Raw genomic sequence first — 21,111 nt, forward strand, 5'->3', positions numbered from 1 at the left:
TCTTTATTTTTATTTTATTTTTTGAAAAATTTAAATGGTTGAGAATTGAAACTCAAACTAAAGACATTGGTTTTGATTGGAATGTGCACCAAATGTCTCCATATATCACATTTTCCAACACTTTCAAAGGGCCATGAATATATCATAATGATAATGTGTGGGATTTGGCACTAGAACAAAAGTTTATGTTCTTGATGTTGTCAAAGTCAAAATAACTTTCTTACTTTCTATGTGGAAATGTTACAATCAAAGACTCAATTAAAGAGATGGTGATTTATAAGGCCATAACTATCATTAAAAAAAGTGAGTTTTCATGGAGAATACCATAATAATCAAGTTTATTAGACACAAAATATTACAAATTAATTTGAAAAGTATAACAAAAAAATAACCACAATATTATCCAAGTCATGAATATACAAACATACAAAATTATTCAAACTTAACACGAGCTTAGCACAACGTTTCTATCGTCATGAGTACGACTGATTCACGTTTCATAAGGTTTAAGTAGAAAAATGTGACACATTCTAGATATGTATGTTTACTCGTAGAAATTTTGACATACTGTTTGTATTGATGCAATCATTTTGTTTTTTAAAATTATTTACGATTTATCAAGAAGATTATAATAAAAAGTATAAAAACAACAAGTAAACAAAAATATATATTAAGCCTTCATTCATATAACACAAATATTGAAGTATTCAATCAATCCACATTTTTTGTAACTAGCTAGTTGATCATTCAACTTGAAATCAAATGCTATGTGAATGTATAATATAAAGACCTATACAACCATCAACGAATCCTAGCAATTTCAAGTAAAATCTTAGTCGACAATAATCATAATCAACGACATCATCATTCTATTATATATATGATACAATAACTCGATCAACGCTCAATACAAATTCAAGTACGATAAAAGACAAAAAAAAGAACTCTTATAGATAGATCAAATCCATTGACAACAAATGAGCTCCACATGAAACAAATCACAATAAATATGACTATTTAATTAAACAAAAATGATGAACTAATTGGTGTCTATAAGTAGCTTGTTTAAGTTCAAATAAATATGTCATATATATGTGTATCATAAACAAACACTTACTTATTTAGAAACACATAAATATAGTCATCAAGTTTTTCAAAAAAGCACAAAAAAATCATAAGAAAAGTATTAAGGGGTAATCATCCCCTCTAGGCTCTAACACAACAAACTAAATGAAAAAAAAAATGAAAAAATCATTCATGAATCACCTAACAAAACTTTCTATAAATTTATCAGATTCATCATCATATCACAAATAAAGTTAAAAATTTAAATATTTTCTGATAAATATTGAAGACAAGAAGAGCACGGGACCTTATATATGGATAAGATCGAGTTGGAATAGGTATACTCCAAAAAAAAAAAGTGAAAAAAGGGCAAAACAAACAGTACCTAGGGTTTCACCATGAGACAAGATCTGATTGATTTGGAGTCTACGTAGCCTTTGAAGCAAATCTTCCAGATCTGAATATATGATCCATCGATCCTTCACATATATTATTGATCTCATATATACCTTCTTTAAAAGATGTATAATTTCTAATTATAATTGATCCCAACTGTATCATCCCACAGCTTTATTGAACTGCTTTTGCCCATTATTATTAATTCATGATGAATTATTAGGATCGATGCAGTTCAAGAAAGCTGTGGAAGAATACAAAGACGATCACTAGCTAGGGTTTCAAGTATATTTATTATAAGGGTTGAATTCGATAGAGACGATCATAGATAGATGAAGAAGAGGAATTGTAGCTAGGGTTTATAATGGGGAAGGAGAGTTGGAATTTATTTATAGGAGGAGATCCAATTGGGAATATTTAAGCCAGTATTTACAAATTGCCAGCACCAATCCCAAGAAGAATATTAGGACAGGGGCCCTTCAAAAAACAATTATCATCAACCAAACCCACCCCACCCCCACAAATATTTCTTCTTTAAAACAACTTTTTCTACTTATTTCAAATTTTAATTCAAGTGCAATTACAACTACATAGTTGTTATTCAAGGTGCATATATATAAGATGATCTTTTTGATTCTTTGCGCACGAAATGTGGATACCATCTTAATGTTTTTACATTTTGTTTTAACGAGGATTGTAGCTAACATGTGAGAAGAATGTTAGTTGGTTAAGTGTCGGTTTGAAGGTTGTTTCGTATAAAAAATGGTCATTTGGGCCTTGACCAACTAATACATTGACGAGGTTCAAACGAGGGAAGCAAATATAATGATATATTTAACTAATTACGCTTGACAAACTTTGTTAATTTTTAACGTTAAGATATATATGTATATCTAATTTTGTTTAAAAGATACAAGAATAAATTAATAAAAATATAAAAATAATTGTTTATGATACCTCAATACTCGAGGAGCGAGTCCATTATCACTCTGGTAATAAGAAACGTTCTCATTATTTTATATAATATCGCAAGTAATAGTCTTTGCATGTATCTTGAAAAGAAAAATCACATTGTCAACAAATGATAAATGACTTCTATCATGAAAGTCAAGATATCCAAGATTTTCGAAAGCTTACACCTATCTAAGTTACAACTTTTTCTTCATATTTACCATACTTAATTAGTAGGAATATATTGTAATATAATGACACTTAATATTAATAGCATACATAATCGATGAGTTTATGATGACATTTTTCAGGAGGTATAGTCGATTCTTAAAGAAGGAATTATAAATTCTATTGAACAATCGATAAATGTTGGAATTCCATGTTGATTGTGTTAATTAGAAAAGGCGTTGAAGACTATCGAACATTATAACTTTTTGATCTATAAGTCTTATTTTGTCATTATATAATATATATTGTCGCCAAGTGCTTGAATAATATTATGAGAATTATTCTTTTGTCAGTTATTTAAAAAAATTAAATAGCCTTCGTCAAAGATTGTTAAGCTTGATATTAAAAAGATCCATAATAATTTCAATTGAATGTTTTTGTTGGACATTATACACAATATGGGGATAGGTTGACTGAATTTGTTTATGCATGTCTACATTATTCTTTCGGTATTATGAATGATTGCTCGAGGAATTTATTTAAGTGTACGTTCTGTTCGAGTTTTCTTGGGCTAAGTTGTAGGGTAAGAACGTTCCATTCAAAATCGCATTTTTTTGTGGAGTGCTATTATGGTTTTTTTTTTTTACTGATGATGATCATTGTACACATATATATTGCATTGATCAGGCCACAAAAGTTTGGAACATCAATAAGATTTAGTGGATAATGACAAAGACTATTGTGGTTGTCGGAAAATATGGATCGAAGTGATCAAAATATAGTTAATTAAAGAAGCAATGAGACTATATTCTCGTGGTTTGTGGTGGCTGTTATTACAATAGTATGATCTTTAAACAAGCCCAAATGTATTATATGTTTTCTTTTCGTCGCTGGATGCTAGTTGTGTTGCGATATAAACGTTTGTTGTGTTCTAACAAGAAATTAATTGATGATCTCCTAGTGAAACTTCATTCACTTCATTTGACTTCGTTATTGTTTTTACTTGATCGTATTCATAATTATGTAATGTTTGTTGTACTTAACTGTCAATTTAATTTTTATATTTTCTTTAATATACAGACCATTTTCAGAAGTAAAAACACTATAATATTAATATCATATTAAAATAGCTGTAAAACCGGAATTTGTATTATTTAAATCAGCATTAGATAGAAAATAGAGTATAATTTTATTTTATTATTTTAAAGTTGACTCTTTAAGTACATTTGCATTTCTTAAATTATAAAAATGAAGTTTTAATAGTAATATTGTATAATAATAATGCAGACAAACAAACAGGTGAAGTCATGAACATACGTGCGGCCAAGATGCAGCTCGGCAACCTTAGTGGGGTGCACTCAAAACCTCCTTTTGTCAGATCACTCCCTATTTTATTTTCTTCTTCTTAGATTCGGACTTCACCAATTTTCATTTTATTAAAAATTAATTAAGAAAAAAAAAATATAACAACTTTATTGACTTTTCAGAACGAATATTAGAAAACGTCATATTAATATCACTATAAATGATACGCATGAGACGACTACGATCATTGAAGTTTCGATAATTTCTCTCCAACTATATAGTTCACCAGAAAATAATCGGGATGATAACCCAAATATCAGTCGTTTCAATTTAAATTTCATAACAACTATCCAAAGACTCGGATATCACATAGTAAATTCTAGTCATAGTCTACAAAAGACTCATGATACTATCCACTATTGTCAATGCAAAAGTAAATGAGTCATTTGATTAAACCTCCTTATGATACATATGACAACGACTTACCAAAATAAAACTTTTTTTATAAAACCACAAGAATCCCGCTAGTCACCCCTATAGGATCAAGAGTCTCCCAACCACACATATATCGACAATTACATAGATCCCTTAAAATTTAATATACTATCTTTCGAATTTTAATCACTAAACCAATATATGACACAACTAATAACCTTAATAGTGATTTAATGACGTCTCTCTTTACACCATCATTGATTTCATAAACGTTTTAAGCAATTATATTTCCAAACATTGATGAATTCTAATCGAAATAATCTTTTTTGGTTTCGAGACACTTTTCCTTTTGTATATAACCCTGAAGGTGTGAAATCTCGCGCACATTGGGGATCACTTTAGTCTCTAATTCAAGGACATCCCTAAAAAGAATTTGTTTTCATTCAACGTCATATTTTGTGTCGAGAATTTCATTGAGATGTTCTCATTGAAATCATAATCTAGTTCAGAATCCATCGATTCCTCATCAGACACATCGTAAATAAAAACTGGTAATTCATGATTTTTAATTTCAGAATAAAGAATTCTAATAAGGGTAACCTAGATTATTTCTTTCACATGTGATAAACATCATTTTTCTACTTGATCAATCGCTTCCTATTCGAACAACATATCTGAAAAGAATGGGGTTGATGACATATACTTTTCATACTCCACCACCTATAACATTTTACATGATCTTGTGATTAGAGAAGAGTTGGCTAAAATTACGTTTAGATTCGACTAAACAAAGTAAAATGGGATCTTTCTTATCCCTAGCAATCACTTGTTAGCACTCCCATTTTTTAATATTTGGGGTGGCATCACAACCCTAGGGTTGTGAAGACGGATAATCGATCTCAACCTCACAAAAAATTATTGGCTCATTTAATCCCTCCTCAGTCTGCAGGATATATATTCCTTCCGTTCATATCAAATCTCTCGAATGTAAAATGGAGTTATCATTGACTCTCTTGTTTGCCTAAACGAAGTCGATGACTCTAACACATGTGTATTCAATGTGTTTGTTCCCGATGAAGGAGGCACAACAATATGATGTTGAGGCAATACTATCACCTTATACACATGTGTTCCGTTATCAACACGTATGGATTCCGGGTAACGAGTATGTGAATCAGAGTGATGCACCCTCATTCTAACCCAATCAGTTTCCTATAATAATTGAGTGTTTTCATCGAGCTCAATAAATTCTCCAAAATCATTACCCACCCAACTAAAAAGATCTTGATTCCACATATTCGTTGGCATTCTAAACAATTAAATCAATGTTACCTTCCCTATCTACGTGGGTCTTATGATGTGTTCGGACACAACAACTTGTGGATTCTTAATATTAACCAACCGACCATCAACGAGTCGTCGGATTTTCTCCTCGACTAAGGGTCTAATACACTTATTAATTGGCATGTTAAATGTTGTTTTAAATTCATTTAATAGAGCAACATATCTTTCTCGGGAACTGAAGTCATACTAAAAGACACACTCAGTTCCAAACCGACATCTGAAGAGCTCGACGTAATAATTTTAATTAGATCAACCTTAATCACTCTTTTTCCCGTTTTTTATTTCTGACATAGCTAAAACTCTTAGGCATGCCTCCAACGCTTGAAATTCAAAAAAGTATGAGTTTAACATGAACCATATCTGTCTAGTCTACCTAAACAACCCACCTCCCGACGCCTACCACTACTACAAAGTTCTAAGCTTCGGTCGCATGAGGTTCCGGTTGCACCACATTAACCAAGTTTATTGCCTAAGTTATATGCCAACTAGAGATCTTTCTCTCCTTTAGTTCTGGAAACAGAGTCTAGTCGAGGACTGATCCCTTTACCACTATTGGCATTAACAGTACGAGGCGCATAGTCTCCCCGGACCCGGATGCGTGAGGCGCCCTTAGGGGTGCTGAGAAAGTCGATTGAAGATTGATGTCTAGTGTAACTCTTTGACTCCCCCAACCCTCTAACGATGTTATGTGTCGCATTACTCTCAAAACTCACCTGAGTTTGTCCGTCCACCAATCGAACCGCACGATCCTACCTACTCACAAAAAGTAGTCGCTCTCTAAGAAAAACAGGCGCATGTGAGATATGTCTCTAATAGTTATTTTAAGCGTGACTTTACACATCTCACCCTCTCATTTTTGTGTGTAAATATTTTTAACAAGATTCTTCTTTGAAGTCTATTTCTCTTGAGAAATATCTATTAACAATGATTAATAGTTTTTTTAAAAAAGAAATGCTATATTAATATAATAAGACATAAATAAATTCGTAAAATTAAAATCACGATAGTTTAAGCCTTATATGACATAATTTAAAGTTTATTTTATTTTGAAAATTAAAGGAGAACTAGCATAATACCCTACAGTTATGGCCCCTCGCTTAAACTCAGCGCATTCAGATAGAATCGAACCCGTAATATTTTGCTATTTTAAGTCAATTCTTACCCTGAACTACTTTTTAGTCTTTTAATTGATAAAAGAAATACAAGTTCAAATAATTAAAATTTAAAATTGGTTTGATTTAATTATAACTTTACGAAAAGTAATTGATTTTGTCAATGAAAAATAAGTCAAGTCACAAAATGTTATGGGCATTTGGGTCCATTGATTTTAAAATAGTAATTTTGGTTACTTTTGGTGCATGTGGATCACACATGGGATTTGAAAATAATAGGAAGAAAATTAAATAAATTGATGTAATAGAGGAGAAGAATTAAATAAAATAATTAAGGAATTTTTGTTTCGATGATGATCACATGGAGGCACGTGGGGACGTACCCCTCTGTGGGAACCTTTGTTACCATTTTAAATTAAAAGAGCCTTTAATTAATTCTTGCTAGGGATTGTTAACTAAATAGATTGTGTTGGGAAGTGGTCTTTTAATTTATTTCTAGATATTTAATTCTTTATCATTTTATATAATTTATATTTATATTTATTTTATATTACATTTAAAAAATTATTAATAATTAATAATACAAAATATACAATTAATAATAATTAGATATCAAATTATATGATAAATTTTTTTTAAAAAAATCTGAATAAAAAGATCCAACTATCAATGTTAAGGGTCACCCTAAAGACGGCTTATTTTAGTTCTTAACCCATAAATGGTGAAATAAAGCAAGCTTAACCAACCAATGAACGATGTTGAAAAATACCTATCCAAAATAACGATTAAAATTATCTTTAGTCGATGGTTGATAACAATGCAGAAAAAAAATCAAACAATATGATAATTTACTATATATAACCAAAATATTCAGAAATTCAAACAAATCAATAAAAGTTAAGTATAAGAAAGTTTTCATATGAATGACATTTTTATATCTAGTTCCAATAACTCATAAAAAAAAATATAAGTTTATATTTGATTATTTCACCTCGTTGTTAAGAAGGGAATTACGAATAAGAATTCGAGAAATGATCACCAACATAATAAGAAAGTACGAGTAGAAAATGAACCACCAACAATTATGAGTATTATTAATTATATTATAAAAATTCGAGACGAAAAATCAAATTCGAATAAATATGATGTTGAATCGAAGAAAATACAATATCAACCCAATCTAAGTGATGAAAAAATAAATCAAGACTACCTCCGATTTTCAATTTCATTTGACGAGATCAAACCATTTTGTTTTGACTTCAAATAAAAGTTTTATTATATAATTTATTATTTTACTATTGAGAAATTATAATGACAATTTTTGTATATTAATATTAGATAACTTAAGTCTGAAAAAGATTTATCTTAATAATCATATTTTAATTTAGAGAATAAACAATAAATATCTAATATGTTTTTAGTATTTTTTTATTAGAAAAGATGTATCAAATACCAATAAGATAATTAAATTTTTTATTTTTCAAAATTATAACAATATTAGTTGGGGATGTGCCAGCTAATTATTATTATTATTATTTCTGCTGGCTATATGAAATAATTAAATAATATTTGATGATGAAGAAAAAATGTAAAATAATATATAACATGCTGTAATGGAGTGATTTCTGTTTATGTGTAGCTGATCACTAGTTTATTTAATTAATTAACTAGCCTGTCATCCAAATAACCTAATAATACTTTTAAATTTTTTAAATTTTATTATTACTCATGATATCTAATCACTTATTAATTGTATTATTTTGACTGGGAGGCTATAAATTAATTGAATATATAAATGTAACTCTGGTCCCTCTTCTTCAATTATTACTATTATTTATGGCTGCCACCTAATTAATGCAATTAAATTAAATTAAATTATGATCAAATGGAGGTGACGGCTATATTATTATTATTAATATTTCTTCCTTTTTCTATTATTTATTTAGTATAATAATAACTTAATTTTTTTTTTTAAGAAATGAAGATGAAATGGGAGACAATTACATGGGGAAATATGCATATTTATTTTTGTTAGTAATTAGACAAATGCAAATTTGATCATAAGTCAAACAAATATATATATATGTGCTACCCGACAAGATTGGAAGCAGGGTTTTGTACATGTTTTTACCCACAATTAACTTTATATTAATTTGTCTAATTCACACCCCTCCTTAATTTAATCCTCTCTTTTTATTTTTATTTTTTTTTGTGATTCTTAGAAAAATTACAAACCGACCATAGGGAATAGGTGTTCATTTGTAAGAATATTAGATAAGGGATGTTGCTTGATACTATAACCTAGTTAAGATTGTGATTTTGTTCTAAAAAATATGATGTTGTTTTTGTTCTAATTCAAATGATAAAAAAAGAATTATATATGTGTTTTTGGTTTGGTTTGATTTTTTAAATGAAATATGTAATGAAAAGAATGTTTCGAATATAATAAATTCAATATTCATATCCCACTTTATATTTTAAATTGGATGAGTTGATTCGAATATATGTTGGTTAGTTGGTTCATTCAAATTTTTGTATATATATTGTTTTATAAAAAAATAAAAAACAAAAAAGTCTTAAGGAATTGAATAAAAAAATATTTATTTTATGTTATGACATAGATAGCTTAAGTGACAAAAATTTTGTCTAAAAAATCATAAATTTCAGATTTGACTAAGAATACTCTTATTAATTGGAAATGTTATAGTCAATTTTAGAAATAAACCCAAGTTTAACCATAATGAAAAATAATCTGATTGGTTGGAATTTTAGTTTTTCAAACACATGGAAACTTCAAATTTAATATCATTAACTAATTACCAACCTGTTATAATTTATATAAAATTGTAATGTTATTTAGATAAAAAAATATATAATAATTATCATTAATACTCCTTTAAGAGAATAATTGATCACATTTTTGTACAAGTTAATGTATGTGATGTGACACTATTTTTTTTTGTTATGTCAATGATTCTTAAGATAGATAAGATAGTTTTTATATTAATTTTTAAAAAACAAATATTATTTAATTATTTATATTTATTCTCTATCTTCAATAACTGTTCAATTAAATAATTAAATATAAAAGTTATTTTGCACAAATAGTTTAAAATAAACTATAACTGGCCTCTACAATTTTGTTTTGTTGTAACTAATTGACCAATAATAATATTTGTATTTATTTTTTGCTATTCTTTTTCCTTTTTTTTCTCTGGTTACCTTTTACTATTTTTATTACTTTACCAATACCTTATAAAATAGATTGTTGATTAAAAAAATACAGGTAGTATATTTATCAATTAAAAAAGTGCCACATGTACAAAGAAAAGAAAAAAATCAACAAATGATACTTCACTTTCACTTTTGTATATAAATATCACTTTATGAGTGAAATACAAGATCGATTTAACCAACTAATATGATCATCAACAATAAATATTTGGTTACTGTAAAAAAAAATACAAATGTAAAATTATGAATCACAAATTAACCAACAAATAAACTGTGGTCTATTCAACTAGACTCTACTTATACAAATTAAAAATAATTTCAATTTTTAAATGGATTAAGTTAAAAATTGTGAGAAAATACCACTTTCCAAATCCAATATGCTCTCAATACAAAAAAAAAAAAAACAGCCTCCAAAATCTAACTAAAAAAATGGTAGGGACATGAATCTCTTCTTCTTCTTTTTTCTCAACACTTAACATCTCTTGACAACAGCAGTAGCAAAGTATGGATGATGAATGAATTCGAAAGAAACCTTTAAGGATGGCTCTAGGGCTCCTAACCGTGATATGAGGTTTACAGCAACGCTATTATGTTCAGCAACATGTTCTAATCGTCTTAATTCCGCCATTCTCTCTTGATCGTTTGAGAAACTACCCTTTAGCTCCTTCAAAATCTTCTGAGCATCTCTAAAATAATTATATCTACCAAGATTCTGACACAACCAATCATAGAAAGATTCTCATGTAAACATACAAAAATCATCTCTTCTTCTTTTTTATTCATTAAGACTGACTGACTCATTTACTTACCGATAAACAGGCTTGACTAATTTGCTCGCTAAATGATAGGTAAGACATGTGCTCAGGAACTGAAGCTCTTAGAAGAAGCTCAAAGTGTTGAACAAATCTCTGCCATAGAACAGCAGCACAAACAAATATGGTGAGAATTTAGTTCATACATCATGTAGAAACAGCCATCACAAGACAATCATATCCAAAAAAGAGAAAATTTAGGTATCAAACTTTCGCATGTTTACGACATGATATGGGAAAACAAATGACGGAAAAAAGAAATCAAAGTATCATATGTATTGTTAATATCCTTTATGCATGATGGGCACGCGCCAACAATTCAATGGGAATAATTCTATCTAACTGGAAAACCATTACCTCATTTTCAGTATTAAATGGTCCTGGACTAGAGAAGGTGTTGAGATCATTCCTCAGAGCAGCAAGCATCTGAGCAGAAAGGTAATATGTTTGGGATAGTTAAACAGTGAACTTGAAAGAATTGATAAGCCCGAATAAGAAACTATATTTTTTTAAAGTAAATTTACCATTGTGAGCCCTTCTGAAAGATACATATGACACCGAAGCAATAAAACCGCAGGTGGGATTAGAAAATCCCTTATCGAGTCCTTCGCAGAGTCTTTTTTCTTCTTCACCTTTCGCTTGGCTGAACAAACAAGGAGTAAACATGCATGGTAAGACATTTTATTCTATAAAATTAAAAAGAACAGATCAGAATTTGAACCAATAATGAAGATATAAGAAGATACTCTCTTGATATCAAAAGCTTACTTACCAACTTCACTGCCAGTCAAGAGCTTAAGATGTGTTTTCTCTATAAGCTTCATCAAGAGGATATTAATATACCAGTATACCATGCAATATTCATTTGGAGAGTACAGCTCCAGTTCAAAACCCAATACAAGAAATCGTGTTGATATCCAATAAGTCTGTTCTTCCACCCAAAGGAGAATACATTGGGATATTTTCATGTAATCACCCTGTCAAAGCCAGTCATACAATATTATAATTCGTTAAAGATTTATAAAGTATAATAGATCAGAAAAGAAAATCTAAGAGTGGCAAGCAATGTACCTCACTAATTGAAATGCTTGAAGCAGCTCCAAAGTCTCTACTAGAAACCAGTTCCAGCTGAAAAGAAGCACTTTATTTTTTAGGCATTTCTCAGTATAAAAAAAAATTGAAGTAAAAAGTTCCACATGCAAATACCAAAACACATATAGAAGGTTTTTCTCAACCTGTATATAGATGACTCGCCAATCTTGTAAAATTTTCCCAAGCTTACGCCTTTGCCACGCAGCATTTGTGGAAAGAACTTTAATCAAATTGATTACCAACTGCAACATTCATGCATGAACTGTATTAGATCAATTAACCTGGCTCAGAGGGTAACATTAAAAAGCTAGAGCATTATATAAAGGATCTTGAAACAAATAGACCATAAAATTATATTATCAAAAGAAACCATACATGACAAAATATCAAGAAGAAGCTTCAAAGCATGCCTATTTAGAAACTGATATTTTGTTATAACTCTTGTCACAAACACGATCTCATTAAAAAAAATCTCAAAATTAAATTTGTTTGTTTCATTTGGTATAAAGATTATATTTTCTCAATCATGATCCAGATTATCTTTATAGATCATTGAGATTTTTGACAAACATAACAAATGTAGATTTTTCTGAATCATAATATGTGATATCAAAACGGCTCTTAATGTGCACTCAAAAGATTGGATCTTGGTAAATATTAATCTGGCTTGATAACTTTGGTTGCTCCAATTGGAGCTTCAATTGAACATAAAAAAACATCTTAAGTTATTCAATGATGCAAGTTGAAATCTTGACATAGATAAACGTCTAGTAGCACCAATAGTTGTATCTACGAATAAGAAAACTTGCATTACCTGTTCTAGTTGCACAAAAGCTTCAGTCTTTTGAATTTCATGGTTCATCATAATTTCAGGTAATGATGCAGCTTTTGAAATTGCAGCAAACATAGAATCTCGGCCATAAAGTTTCCCATCTTTAACCAGTAGGAGCTGCACAACTAGCCCTCAGGGTGAGCAGCGACTAATGGAGTAATAAATTAGCGGTAACTGATATGACAGTAAGATAACATGGTATTGGCTAAACCAAACATGATATATGAGAACTACACCGTAAAGGTAAAAGTACTACTATACTAGCCCCGTTTGGCCTTACAAGCCGTCATGTCTCAAATGTTAAGCATAAGCAGATTATGGTTTTGCATCAGCAGACCTCTTTTCTCAAAACTAAAGCAATATTGGTTGGCTAAAATGGAAACAAATTCTACAAGAACCAATAATAACAAGAACCAACCTGGAGATGGGCCCTAGCAACCAGATCAGGACGAGACTTTTGAAACTCAACCACAAATCGAAATACCTCATCAAGTAGTGGGTCCAAGGAGAATGAACATATTGTATCTAAATCATTAAGGAGTTTTTGGAAATATTCAACAGCCTGGGGAGTAGGAACCATGATAAGTTTCAGACACATCCGCAGACAAACAAATCAACAATTCTTTCTGTGTACCTTCCTCCAGCTAAGGATTTTGATTGTCCGAGGAGGAGTTGGAGCAGATAGTCTTGCGTTTAACCCAGCATCAAAGCCAATTGGAGGACAACCAGAGGCTGTAGTTGTGTTTTCTTGTCCATCTTCACATGTCCCACATTTATTAGATCTAAGAAATTCCAAAGTCTTAAGAATGTTATCTAGCTCCAATAAGCAAGAAGTTATATGTTTTCGTGCCAGCTCTAAGCCTTTTCCTTGAGGCCGACGCATGCATGTTAAGACATGGTAGAAGTGCTGAAACAAAACAAATTGAACACATTAAGGAAAATGCTGAACAAGTTCTAAAACCCCGTAGTGATCAAATCATGAAATGAAAATGTGAAGGAAAATTTTCTATGAAACTTAATACAGATTTTTTCACAAATTTAAGCTGTACAAAAAAACCTAATTTATGCAATCAGTGACATACCGTGACACACTCATAAATGAAACAAATGAGGAAAATGCCATTGAAACTAACCAAACACAGAACAGAAAAACGTACATGCAAGACAATATATCTAAATCAATATTATTAAGGACATGAGAGCAAAAACACAAGGCAAGACCTTATGGAAACGTATACGGCATAGCAAAGCTTTGCAGTAACCTTCTTCCAAGTCAGGATTTGTTTGCAACGGCTCTGTATCTGCATTTAGTAACATTAGCAAGCTTTGAAGAATCCAACATAATTTTTTTATATATGCAAAGCAACTTGCTAGTTAAAATGCTCAAGCATGACCTAAAGTAATAACTGAAGCTGATAACTGAGAAAAAAAATGCAAATACTGGCTAGTTATCAACAAGCTTGATTGGGGAAACTAGAGGAAACAAACAATAAAGTAGTTTGTAACGGTTTCTATTAGTTACTGTACAGTCTATACCAGAAAATACTAGTAATGACATGACAAACTTAGATATCAGGCACTTATGCTACACTTTGCTCCAAACCGAACAGGCGAACATCCATTACACAATTCGTGTTCAACTAAAAGTCTGAACTTGTATATCTATGCATTAATAGCTGTTGCGAGAATCTAGTCTGAACTTGAATTTTTTTTCCAATGAAAATCAATCTTTAATGCAGCAAATACTGTAAGAAAAAACATGAAGAAAATTACATACCTTCTACTGATCTTCTTTTCGACGAGGATGCTTTACAAGCACGAAGTTGGCGTGAAATTGTTTCTTCCACCGCATGTAGCAAAGATAAGCCCTTATCATCTCCATCAACTTTCAGAGGTAGGCCATAAGTCATTGTAAAAATGTCCTCTTCCTGATTACAAAAATTAGGATAAAACTAGAATGAGAAAATGGTTGATGAATATCATAGAACTCTAGATTAGGAAAAATCTAGATGACAATTTACGCCCCTAGTTTGCCAAAGCTACAAATTGGTGAAGCATGATAAAATAGACATTTAAAGCAGCTAAAGATTAAAATTCCTGAAAATGATGCAACTTTAGCGTCGACTCATGACTTGTACATTTTTGGTTATATTTCTACTATAGACGACGAGGCTTTCGTGTTGACTATAGTTTCAATGAATTTTTTATTTTTTTAATATAGGATGCTAGCATGACCCCAACAGCCATGACACCCTGGGATTCAAACCCGTGACCTTTTGTCTCTTAGGAACAACTCTTGCCACTTGAGCTACTTAGGGTTATGGTTTCAATGAAATTTAATAAAATAAAAAAGCCTGAAACTGGCATTCATACTCTCAGACCAACTTCCAAGTGACACGAGAAATGGCTAATATGGTGCAGATGCCAAAAGAAGACAAAGCACTTTTATCAATAATATATGAACAAATTATATTCCTATCCTATAAAGAATAAAAGGCAATGCTTGAATACTTTACTTCATGTGTGCGAGCTTCAGAGACCACTGAAACAACAGCATTGCAAGTGGCACGTATTACTCTGCAATAAGAATGCAACAACGGATGTGATGCTGTTCTTTCCGGCCTGAGAAGGTATATACAGGCAAATACTGTTTGTGCAAGTGAGTGACCCTTGTGCCATGTTGCCTGCATTTTCAATAGTATGTCAATTGTAAAAGTACCTAAAGAATCATACAACTGCAGATAAAATTGATGTAAAGTACCTCACATGCTAGAAGATGATCCATGATATCAATAATACATTGGACATCAACGGTTCTATTTGGGCTTAATGGGACAGGAGCAATACCATCTTCAATTGCTTCATCAACAGAATAATATCTGCAAACAATACCGGAATCCATCTTTGGATCCATTATCTAATCACCAAAAAAAATAGACCATGTAAGTGTTAGAACATACGATCATTACCAAATTATGGACAATTCTAGCCTAGCACTCGCGCTTATCATCAAAGTTGGTTTTCAAAATGAAAAAGTAAAAAAAGTCAAACCAAAATCAATAATTCTAGGACAATCACAGAGATGAATGTAGAAACTAAATGAATAATATACACAAACTAAGGAAAGTGCAGCATTAGAACAACAAGAATAAACATATCATTGGCAAGAACAGCATTAGAGTGGAAATAATACATGCTAAGAAGCATGAGGAAAACTACCACTAGATAGAATGGTATAAGTATGAGTAACTTACCTCCAAAGCAGACATGGCAGCAAAAAGATTAAAATGGTCACCATGTATGAGCTCACCATCTTTAAGATCTGTGAGAGCATGTAGAAATAATGGCTAATGAATTCCTTAATACACAATTGCAAAGCAAATAAAGAATGCAACCAGTTTGTATGAATTCAATTTACCATCTGAATAGCCAATAAGTAAAAAGAAATCCCAACAAATTTGTGAACTTAACAACAATGCATTCATTCAATAGCTAAGCAAATTCCATAACATGGTATGTGAATCAATACGGATTAATTGCTCAGATCAAAAACAGCTCAACTTATATAGAGGAACTTGATTAAGCTATAGAAATGGACAAAGGGATTGATGTTTAGGTCAATATATAGATTAAAAGAGAAAGTAGTCTGACCTTTGCAGGCGGCTTCAAGTAAAGGAGAAACGTCGGCCCAGACGGTCTGTTCGCTTGAAGGAATAGAGTGATTTAAGTGCGGCTGATGAACATATTCTGCCATTTCAGAATGCTTTTCTTTTCTTCCTCTCCGAAGCCTCCACTATTTCTCTCTATCTTTCTTTCTATGTGTGTGTGTGTGTGTGGTTCTCTCTATGTGACTGTATATGTTGTGTTATTGAAACAGTGCTGGGAGAATCAGAGGATCGATTGGGAGAGACAACGAGGGTTTTGTTTCAGGATTCAGAAATTGGGATTCTCACAATTCCAAATAAAAAATATCAACCTTCATTTGAAAACGGTTTATCAAATATAGTATAAACTTTACCGGTTCACTCTTAAATAATAATAACAACAAAAACTTATGGAAATAATTATAATACGGTCGAACCGTCGAACCGATTCATAATTTTCTGTATCGATTATGTCCGGTTCAATTGACGATTTAGACCGATTATATATATTTACACATACATATTTATTTATTTTTATATTTATTTTTTTTAAATTATTTTAATTTAATTAATACTCTTCTTTGAATTTAGAAGAACTAAAATGACATCTTATAGTTACGTACCCGCTTCAACTCAAAATGATTTCAATTGAAATTAAATTCGTGGCAACAATTTTTATCACTTGATTACCTTGATGAGTTTTTTTTTATATTATTCATCTTATAATCGACCAAATTTATTGACGTTTAACTGTTAACAGACGGATGAAGATTTTGAAAAATCGACACTAACAATTGAAATGAATCTTTCGGTAAAAAAATCACCGAACCAAATTGTTTATAGTCCTATTAAAGATCCATTAAACACTTTTTAAAGTTTGATTAACAAATTTTAATCCATTTTCTAATTAATTTGTTGTAATTTTTTGAATAAAAATGATTTTGAACTTATTTATAATAATTCAATTTATGTGGAACCATGAGTGAACATTTAATTCGATGTGAACGATTCAATCGCTATATCGACCCAATTCGAAATAAAAATACTTAGATCGGCTTAATATAGGGTTTTAATATAATAAAACTGATATATTATCGTTAAATATTCTTAATAAATCGTATTCACGCTCGAAATATATTAATTAAAGTTATGATTTATAAATAAATTTTACGAATTTACCAATATCATCTTTTAATCTTTATTTAAAATTATTATTTTGTCAGATTTTTAGTCATTCCTTAGTTTTTTTCCTCAAAACTAGCAAATGAGTTGAACGAGATTATAAATTCCTAGTTTTGAAATCCGTCTGAATCCGCCGGTTGAACCGGCAAACCCGGTGAATCGGTCATCATACCAGACTAAGTGAATGAAAAAATCAAAAATACAATTAACCTGGTTAAACCCGATCAACCCGTCGATTGGACCGAAAATCCGGTAGTCCGGGTTAACCCATCGATTTATCTTATTTAAAAAAAAACACTTCTTTTCTTTCTCACTTATCACTCTCTCAGTTCCCCTCTTCCCGTTTTTTGGTTCCCATTGGATTTATCTATTTCTAGTTCTATGTTGGTAGATTACCGATTTCTAGTTCTAGACACTAACAATATCAAACTCTTTCATTCACCTCAAGCTCCACCTCCTACCTGAATCAGCTGATTCCGTTTTTACTAGACTAAAAAAACGATTTAAGGTGTCATTGTAAGTCATAATTTAAACATAGTTTTTTCTCTAGATAAAAACATAGTTATCCAAAAATCGGAGGTTGTAGTTTGATTTGAAGCCTTGTCCATCGCATGATCCAGTTAAGTCTATTTTATTTCAACTTCTTTTAAGTTATTGTTATCATTTTTTGGTCAAAATTTGACATATTTTGAGGTTCATACTTCATATAGTTGATGACAGTAATTTGCTACTATTTTGAGGTTCATAATTCATATAGTGATTATTAGGTCTTTAGATTATCTTTTTATGTGTAGTTTGAACATGGATTCTGTTAGAGAAACACCAACAATGCAACACCAAATCTTCAAGTGTACAATCTCAAACTTCTGTAAAAAGAAAAGTTGATCCTACATGGGCTCATTGTAGAGAAGACTGGGTAATTAACAAGAATGAAAAGAGACTCATCTGTCTTTATTATGAAAAATTGATAAAGGGTAGAGTATTCATTGCGAAACAATATTTTGAATTTTAATCTCTAATTTGACTATTTTGTATAAACAATTTGATGATTTTTTTGCTATTTTATATTATTTTATTATTATATGAAACTCACATATTGAACTAGTAACTTAGTGACCAAGTCCCTTCACTGAGTTGATGACCAGGTCGGGTTTCAAAACTATGATAAATTTGAGCTCAAGCTTGACTCGAATATATACTTAAAAGTTCGGTTCGACTCGAAAAGCTTGAATTAAAATTAAAGTTTCAAGTTTGAGCTCGAACTTAAACCAAAATATATTTTTAAAATGAAAATATTAAACTTCCATACCTATTTAACATTCAAAATATGATATTTCTAAATAAAAATATAAACCATCATAATTATTGAATAATTCCAAAACATGATAGTCCAAAATTCAAAACATCAAACCACTATTATTAATTAAAATTCAAAAACATGACATTCCAAAATCAAAGTATCAAACTACATAAATTGAACTACTTGCATTCAATAATATAAAGTGTTTAAGCTTAAAAATAATTATATAAAAAAATATTAAAACAAATAACTAAAATTAAATTTACTTTAAAAATAAGACACCAACAAAAAAAAATTATTGGTATGTCCTCTCTTTTTTAAAAAGTTAAAAATTAATTAAATATGTGATAAAATTTAGTTGGTAAGAAATTAGTAATAAAAACATTCTATTTATATGTCGAAGTTAGCCACCCCACAAAGTAGAGTCGTCACTATATTCGTAGATAGTGATGAACGGTAAGAATTAATGACTATTGTCCCAACACTAAATGTTACTTTTAAAGTCATGAAACTCAATGTTCTAAAATATCACCTGCTATCTTTAATAATATTGGATATTGTATTTTATTCATCCTCCATCATTCTAAACATGAAAAATCTTTAAAATTATCATTATTTTTTAGACGATGATTTTCAAGATAATCTACCAATTTAGATCTCTTACTCTCCGAAGATTCAACTTTTGCACAATAGTCAACAAAATCATCCAAGTTATACATAGAACTTTGACCTATTTTAACATTTGAAGAATCAAAACTCTTAAACTCGAATTAATGAGGAGTTATTTTATTACAGTCTAAAGTTTTAATATTAAAATAAAGAAAAAATATATTATATATTATTAGACTCGAAAAAGCTCAACAAACCATCAAACAAGCATTATATGAACTCGAGCTCGGCTCGAACTTGGTAAAAGTCAAACTCAAGTCGAGCTTTGATCGAGCGGTTCAAGAGCAGTTTGACTCATTTGCAGCCATACTTTTATCACAACTACATTAGTCGGTTAATTTATGTGAAAACTCTAGCATTATTTATGTTTTATAATTTTTCGTGTTTGTAAATAATAAAAATCTACACACCAATTTATAAAATTAAAAGGATTATTTTGATTTATTTTCAAATAAATAAAATAAAAATAATTAACTCCATGGCCAAAAACCAAATTAAAACAATTAATTAAGATTAATTATTGTAATAATTAAATCTAATTAATTAATATAATGGCCAAAAAATTTATTTGGGATAAATTTTGTACTAATTTTATCTTAAAATAATTTTTTAAAAAATTAAAGGATTAATATAAATAATTTAGGATGAAATGAGATACTCATTTCATCCCTAAAAAATATTTACTCAACCATAAAATATATAAAAAAAAAAAACAGCAAAATATTTCTCATTTTATTTTAATATTTTGTGTATTTAAAAAGATCAAAATTAAAGACAAAATAGTGAAAGAAAAATCAATTTCAAACAAACCCTTAAGGTTTTAAAAATATAAATAAAATCATAATCGGGTGTAGCCGAAATCCTGGAAGAAAGCTACAAACGAAACCGCTCCCATCAGATTGGCATTGAATTATCATCAAACGCCTTATACGCGCCCACATAGCCCGCTACAACCAAAGGACCGTGCGCCCGCGAAGTAGCGAATCGACTAATGTGAGTTTTAGCTTCGCCAGCCATAATGCGACGAAACAGCCAAAACGTGGACAAAATACTAACGGACCGATCCGCGTCCGCATTCTTACCGTAAACGGCGTCGTTTCACCATCGATCATCTTCTCCAATGCGATCGCTAAAAGGATAAGAACAGATCCATCTTTGATTTTTTCAAAGATGGAGCTTTCTCGTTAGTCAACATTTCCAACTGATTCGAAAGACGAAATAATCACCCTATTACGTTGATCATTTCTCCTATCACCATAGGCACAATCACTACATATTCCGACAAGTGGGATGAAGAATAGCCAAAACGACATTAATGGCTTTTGGCTGATTTGATCCACTTGAAGTTTCCACCAACTCATGAAGGCTATAAATAGTCCCCCTAAACAAATCCGAAGCCAAGAAATTCACTCTCCAACTTCAAATCAAAAGAAATTCGAAATCCACTTGCATAAGGATCTAGGCATCCCAAAAGCTTCTCTAAGGTCTAAGGACAATTCTCCAATCTTTGATATGCTTCCAATCATCCTTTAATTCACACTTCTAGTTTGAAATTGAAATTTTATATTTC

At 30.4% G+C, this 21,111-nt stretch overlaps 1 protein-coding gene across 2 annotated transcripts; it reads right to left on the minus strand.

Annotated features, from left to right (window-relative positions):
• Positions 1-10,348: 10,348 nt before the first annotated feature.
• On the minus strand, positions 10,349-16,712 carry LOC124914966 (N-alpha-acetyltransferase 35, NatC auxiliary subunit). 2 transcript variants are annotated; one of them, XM_047455602.1, is made up of 16 exons: positions 16,398-16,712; positions 16,001-16,068; positions 15,508-15,625; positions 15,263-15,430; positions 14,524-14,674; positions 13,968-14,047; positions 13,381-13,653; positions 13,165-13,308; positions 12,729-12,863; positions 12,058-12,156; positions 11,894-11,950; positions 11,595-11,799; positions 11,347-11,465; positions 11,180-11,248; positions 10,820-10,918; positions 10,349-10,722 (listed from the first exon to the last, which is right to left on the minus strand). In XM_047455602.1, the coding sequence occupies exons 2-16, from the start codon at positions 16,057-16,059 to the stop codon at positions 10,483-10,485; spliced, it is 2,016 nt and encodes a 671-aa protein (XP_047311558.1). In that variant the 5' UTR covers positions 16,060-16,068; positions 16,398-16,712; the 3' UTR covers positions 10,349-10,482. The 2 variants fall into 2 exon arrangements, with proteins under 2 accessions (XP_047311558.1, XP_047311557.1); XM_047455601.1 differs by having other exon boundaries at positions 15,508-15,663.
• Between the last annotated feature and the right edge of the window lie 4,399 nt (positions 16,713-21,111).

The sequence above is a fragment of the Impatiens glandulifera genome, chromosome 9, assembly GCF_907164915.1.
Source record: "Impatiens glandulifera chromosome 9, dImpGla2.1, whole genome shotgun sequence".
NCBI lineage: Eukaryota > Viridiplantae > Streptophyta > Magnoliopsida > Ericales > Balsaminaceae > Impatiens > Impatiens glandulifera.

Bases quoted from the DNA above. Each gene is read 5' to 3' on its own strand.
- LOC124914966 (XM_047455601.1), bottom strand. From the start codon at position 16,500: ATGGCAGAATATGTTCATCAGCCGCACTTAAATCACTCTATTCCTTCA. The intron at 13,309-13,380 runs GTACACAGAAAG...CCTACTCCCCAG, and splicing joins AAATCCTTAGCTGGAGGAAG to GCTGTTGAATATTTCCAAAA. The intron at 10,723-10,819 runs GTAAGTAAATGA...TGGTTGTGTCAG, and splicing joins TTAGTCAAGCCTGTTTATCG to AATCTTGGTAGATATAATTA.